Source organism: Pelophylax lessonae, assembly GCF_965119305.1.
Source record: "Pelophylax lessonae genome assembly, chromosome: 9".
In the NCBI taxonomy this organism is placed as follows: Eukaryota; Metazoa; Chordata; class Amphibia; order Anura; family Ranidae; genus Pelophylax; species Pelophylax lessonae.
The window spans coordinates 35,075,213-35,081,687 of NC_138776.1; the positions used below are offsets into that span (position 1 = coordinate 35,075,213).

Sequence of the window (6,475 nt, forward strand, 5' to 3'; positions counted from 1 at the left end):
TAAAATAGGGTTACCACCCATCTGGATTTCACGGACAGGATCGTATAGCAGTGGGTGTCAGTGGACATGTCTCCGCTGACATCCGCTGCTCCATAGGGGTGCATGGAGCGCTTGATTAAGTCTACCTAAAAAACTGACAGGTGGACCTAATCGGAAAGCCCGTGTGAAAGGGGCCTTATTTATAAAAGTTTGTGAAAGAGGTGATTTTTATAGGTGATTATAGGTGTGCTCCCCATGTAATAGGATAGCTTTAGAGCAGTACACCCAGAATGGGTCAAACGTTGCTTAAAGCGGAGTTCCGGGCACAAAAACTATATTTTTTTTTTGTGCCCCTACGCTAGTTCGAGATCACCTGAAAAGGAATTGGATAGTTATTTTTTTTTGTTTACTTTAATTGAAGATCGTAAATACTCACCTCAGAGTACTTCCTCCCTCGGAGCCGCGGCTCACCCCGTCACTTCCTGTCTTGCTATGATTCCTGGGAGCTGAACGTCATCGCTCCCAGGAATCAATGCGACGGCACTGGCCCCGCTCGTCACTTCCGGGCGATGCCCAGAAGCTGTGGAGGAATGCGGCGCCGCACCGGAAGTGACGAGAGGGGCCGGTGCAGGCGCATTCTGGGACAAGAAGACGCGGAAGAAGACACAGAAGAGGACCGCACCGGCTTCATCTGCCCACAAGAGAGATGGAAACGCTGTGGAAGAAATTTTATAAGTAAGTATTTCTTCTTGCAGGTAAGTGCGAACCGGGACAGATCAGAGGCTAGCCATTGTGGAATGTGCTAGCCCTGACTGTCCCGGGGGTATGTTTATTAAAAAATGACTTCTGTGCCCGGAACTCCGCTTTAATACCTTAATCTGTAAAAGTGGTAATCATATTTATTTCTTTTCACAAATGTTATTTATTATTATTTATTATTATTTATTTTATTATTTTAATTTTTATTATTATTTATTTTATTATTTATTTATTTTTACAAAATTTTCACATATTTATTGATAAGACCTTCTTCTCATATTAAAACAATTTAAACTGTTGGCCTTTAAAGAAGTGAAATGGAATAGTGTGAAAAAATACTGAATTATCAAGATTAAAAAAACATTACCAAAGGTGGAGGTTGCTGATGAAAAAAAAAAAAATGTGAAGGAAAAACACGCTGATAAAACTGTGTATACATTAACCTGAACATTTCTTATTGACACAGCTGGCCAGTGCACATGTGGGGGGAATGGGGGGGAGTCCTGGTAAAAAATATAAATACCTACATTATTAGCAACAAATTGTTCACAGGTAAAATCGACACCATGAAATTCCTTCTGATCTGTGTGCTCCTTGGAGCAGCTGGTGAGTATATATATATATATTTATATATATATATAGATGTAGCACCCTACAGGTAGGTGCTAGGTAAATGCATAGTGGGCCTTGTTTGCTTAACAGCAAGGCCATGATTATTTTGGGTCGGGGTGTCATGGCTCTCAGGTGTGTCTGCTGAGAGGGGAGTTTCCCCATTGGCTCTCTGAGAGGCTTCACATAGGGCAGTGGAGGAAATCCAATCAGGGACACATTCAGGCTTGAAACTACCCCAGAAGGCAGATTTTGCCGCAGAGGATTCTGGGAGTGGTTATACGTTTGAGGGGAATGCATGACTCAGCGTATTTGGCAGGAAGCAAAGTCCCAGGAGGGAGAGTACGGCTGTCTCTCCTCCTGTCAGAGGAAGCGGATGTCTCTGGGTGCTGCCTGGAAATACAGAGGGTGCTGAGTTGAGCTGAAGGGGATCCGGTGTGCCGAGAACCAGTGGAGAGAGAGGGGTCCAGTCCCAGGAAAGCCTACAAAGGTCATGAGTACTGTGGATTGCCCCTGGGGGGGTCTACCTAGTGTCAGAGGGGACCACTCCGGAGAAGGCTCTGGGATCCAAGAGCCAGCTAGCAGTAAACGGGGTGCCTGGTTGGAGGACCCTGAAGCAGTAGAGGGGGTACCTAGGTTGAGGTCCCTGAAGTATAGAGGGGGTACCTGCAGTTTGGGCCCTGAAGAGTCATTGTACAGTGTGGAGTGTACCAGTTGAGAGTTGCAGCGGCACAGGAATTTACAAGGAGCTACCTCAAGCCAGCGCAGGGCTGGAGGGAGCCGTTCAGTGACTTTTGAGCAAAGCAGTGTCAGGAGTCAAGTGTTCTACAGTCCTGGATCTTCTGGACTAAGGTCGAGGTTCCAGCACAGTTTTCAGTGTTACAATATATCCAAGCATCAGGAGGAAGTGTTGGCTAGCGTCTGCTGGCGTCAAGACAGCGCTGACAGGCATTTTTTTCTAAAAGAGTCCCAAAATTGTACCTAGTTGAGCCAGAGGAGTATCCCACTCATCCCCTTCTCCTATCCCCAAAACATAATAAAACACACAAACCAAAGATGCTGGAATTGTCATTGTCTCAGTTCTCACACCTGGAGTTAAAGCTCAAATGGGCTGGGAGTGTTACCGGTAACAATGGCAGACCCACCTCAGGCTCCATGCCTGGAAAACCTGCTACATATATATTGCATGTTTATTAATTTTTGCAAATATTTTGTATTTTTTAACATAGAATATATCCCTTTGCGTAGGCTCTCTCTATATGTAATCAGTACATGTTGTGTTTTACAGCTGCCTTGGACGATGACAAGATCGTCGGAGGATACACCTGTGGAGCCTACTCTCAGCCCTGGCAGGTATCTCTGAACTCTGGATATCACTTCTGTGGTGGATCCCTCCTCAATTCCCTGTGGGTGGTCTCCGCTGCTCACTGCTACAAGGCGTAAGTGCACTTTTTATTGCAGCACTTTTTATTTGAATAGGCATTGAAAAAAGTAGTATTTATTATTCAGAGCTTTTACCAGCTGGTTGACCAGCAAAGTGGCACATTAAATGTTCTCAGTACCCAAAATGACTGTACTTCACTCTTGGAACTGATGGTGAGTGTACGAATCACTAGCAGTACATGTTCCATACTAAGCAAACCTACACTGCTGCTCAGTTTGTAACAAATTAACTGGTTTCTATTCAGAATTCCTTAGTTTAAGATGTAAATGTATACTGATTTGATTGGATTTGTCTCTATACAGGAGCATGCAGGTCAGACTCGGAGAGCACAACATCGCTGTCTCTGAGGGCACCGAGCAGTTCATCAACTCTGCCAAGGTCATCAGACATGGAAGCTACAACTCCAGAACCCTGGACAACGACATCATGTTGGTCAAGCTGGCCTCTCCCGCCACCCTCAACTCCTACGTCAGGGCCGTGTCTCTGCCCAGTGGCTGTGCTGGCGCCGGCACCAGCTGTGTGATCTCTGGATGGGGCAATACCCTTAGCAGTGGAAGTAAGTCAACATCAATGTAACATCATCTATTTATGATAATAAATGAGGCTAAGCTTCTCAGGTAAATTTGCCAAGATTAGAAAATGTAGGCAATATTCCTTTGAGGAACAAATCCCATAAATCCTAACTTTGGGCAGTTAAGAACTATTATGCATGTCTCCATCCCTCCAGCAATTAAGGATCCAGTGCTTGTTTTGTCAGGGGATTGGGATAACACAAAGTAATGTTTAACTAAATCCCGAGTCCTGCAAACGTTTTCCCTGAGGTAATAGTTGTGGTGATCAGTCTTCCAAAACCCCTCTTGCCATTTCTCCAACTGGTCTGGTCACTGCCCCTATTGCTGATTTCATCACGTACAATGCAGGACCACCCTAATGACCAGTGGCCATGTCATCAAGGTGGCAGCTGGATGTACCCCTCCATGTTGTGGAACCGGAGGGAATAGGATCAGACAGAAGGCTGTCCTGGGGTATTACTCTGAGCACTGGATCATTCATGAGCTGGGAGGGGGGCAAGTTTAATTAGACTTTACTAAAGAAAAACAAAAAAAAATATTAAAAGCAAAAAAACAAAACATTCTGAAATGTTTTTGAAACTCAGAACAAGTGTCACCAATAGCAGATTTCCCTTTTTTCAGTTTTCCAAAATCCAAAATGTTTGATTTCTTATAATTTTCAGTCCCGGTGACAATGGTCATCAGGACAAATAAAGTAAAATAAAGACAAAATAAAGACAAACATAGGCTGTATAAGTTATTGGCAACATAGTTGCAAGTCACCGTGGTAAAGATCTGCAGAATATCCACAAAAGCACCACCTGCTGGCTGCAAAAAGTAAAAATATCAATACAAAATTGAAATTTTTAAATATTTCTCTGAATAAAAATGTATAAAGCAAGTTTTTGTTTTTTTTTTTTCTTCTGGTTCAGTAATAGTTTATTGAGTTTTTACAAGAGTACAACATTACATAATGCAAATACAAAACGGAAATACATGGTACAACCAAGGCTGGATAGCCCTAACACAAAGACTGAGTGCCAGGCTAGTGCCCACGAGGCTTGCCTAGCTACCATTGTATTCTTGTCTTTTTTTCTAACACATTTTATTCTTTCTCGTTCTGTCTCCAGCCAAAATTGTTTTAACTGCCATTTGTTTTAATTGTAGCCAGCATGCCTAACCTCCTGCAGTGTGTGAACGCACCCATCCTGACCGCTGCCCAGTGTAGCAATGCCTACCCTGGAGAGATTACCGGCAACATGATCTGCATTGGCTACCTGGAGGGTGGCAAGGATTCCTGCCAGGTAATTGCCACAACTTCATTAATTTTTTATATAAAGTTGTACTGTTCAAATAAATGTGTCATCTCAAACAATTAGTAGATTTTGTAGACTGGGAAAATTGTTTTTTCATATTCGTTTAAATATAAAAAAAATTAAATGCAATGTATAAATTATAGTCCAAATGTTCAGGAGAAGTATTGAAAGTAGATTAAAGACATTTCTTCCCAAGTAAATGCATAGTAAAACAGAACTTGTTTAGCAATATTTATTATTAGTTATCAGTTGGAACTGCAACTAACAAAATTAAGCCAATGAGGCAAAAAATATTGTCTCAAAGTATAACTAAACCCAAGAACTAATATGTAATATCTTTTATCTTTCCAGTCCTTAGATGCGGTGCCTGCATTTGTTTTCTTTTTTCAGGCTAAGAATATTTTTAGCAAGTACAGAAATTAACTGTTGATCCTGCCAGAAATGCAGTGTCCTTGTCACTTCTTGTGAGATCAACCGGAAGCAAATACAGGCAACGAATCCACACTTGTAATAGCAAAGGTAGACATGCCTTGATGGCTACCATGGCTCCTTCCATATATACACTGGAAGTAATGCATTTTGCCACTCAGGGACAGGAAGTGCGTTATTACCAGGTGGAAAAAAAAAAAAACATAAAGCCTGAAAAAAAAAAACCAACACAGCCACCACATCTAAATACTTATAATTTACTGTTAGAATGTATACTGTTACTTTACTACCCAAAGTTCTAAAAAATGCTTTTTATATTTCTCAGGGTGACTCTGGTGGCCCCGTTGTGTGTAATGGACAGCTCCAGGGTATTGTCTCCTGGGGATACGGCTGTGCCCTGAGAAACTACCCCGGTGTCTACACCAAGGTCTGCAACTTCAACTCCTGGATCGCCAGCACCCAGGCTGCCAACTAAACTTTTAAAGGAAATACTTATTCCGATCATTCTATTCTTTGCTTCTAGAATACATGAAATGGTGTGCTAGGCTCAGACTTCAAACTTACATCCTGTAATGACTGAATAAACATATTTCTTGTTAAAAATTGTTTCAATCATTTTATTTATTGCTGCAACTATTGGTTCACCCATTGCTGCTTGTCTTGGCTACAGAAATATGGGCTACAACAAAAACAATATATACGATGCAGTCTGTGATTAGCACCAAAAGTGGATCATTTTTTAAACGCCGAAACCATACATCAGAATGTTTTCTGTAATAATCATGAAATGAAATGTCATGCATGTTGGAGGTGGAAGTAGAGTTATTTGGTGAAGGGCATATAGCAGTAGCTTTAAAGGTTAACTTTACTTTTGTGGGGGTAAAAATAGCAAATAAAAAAATAACAATATAGCATATACAATTGCTACAGCAGAGTTTAGAGGCAAGTAGGAAGAAGCAGAACCTTTTGTACACCTTTTGCTTTGATGCCCCTCAAATGTATTTTGTTAATTTAATCTAAACTTTGGTTGGGTGTTTACTACAGTTGACTTGGTGGCCAGTTGCAACTTAATCCTCTGATAACAATAAAATGGATTGGGGGTTTTACATATCAGGCTATAAAGAGTTCTGCAGTTCTATATTTTGTACATTCCAGTTTGTAGTAAGTTATTTACAGGGGATGTCATGGTGAAACAAGGAAATGTAGTAATTGTACCAATGTTTGTTATAGTAAATTTTCTTACAATCATGTTCTCTAAGTAGAAATTATTTGTCACCTTAGAGAAAAAAAAGAGAAAAACTAGGGGCCTCGGCTTAACCAGGACATACCTGCATTAAGTTTGTATGATCTCTCTGTGTTTGTATTAGTTACTTACCATGCTCCAGAGT

General features: G+C 41.3%; 1 protein-coding gene across 1 annotated transcript; it reads left to right on the forward strand.

The window, feature by feature from the left end:
- Nucleotides 1–1,304: 1,304 nt before the first annotated feature.
- Nucleotides 1,305–5,562, forward strand: LOC309563169 (trypsin-like; the record flags this gene model as incomplete). Its single annotated transcript, XM_082267503.1, has 5 exons — nucleotides 1,305–1,344; nucleotides 2,636–2,786; nucleotides 3,094–3,347; nucleotides 4,510–4,646; nucleotides 5,413–5,562. 5 exons carry the CDS (start codon nucleotides 1,305–1,307, stop codon nucleotides 5,560–5,562), a joined length of 732 nt encoding a protein of 243 aa, XP_082123629.1.
- Between the last annotated feature and the right edge of the window lie 913 nt (nucleotides 5,563–6,475).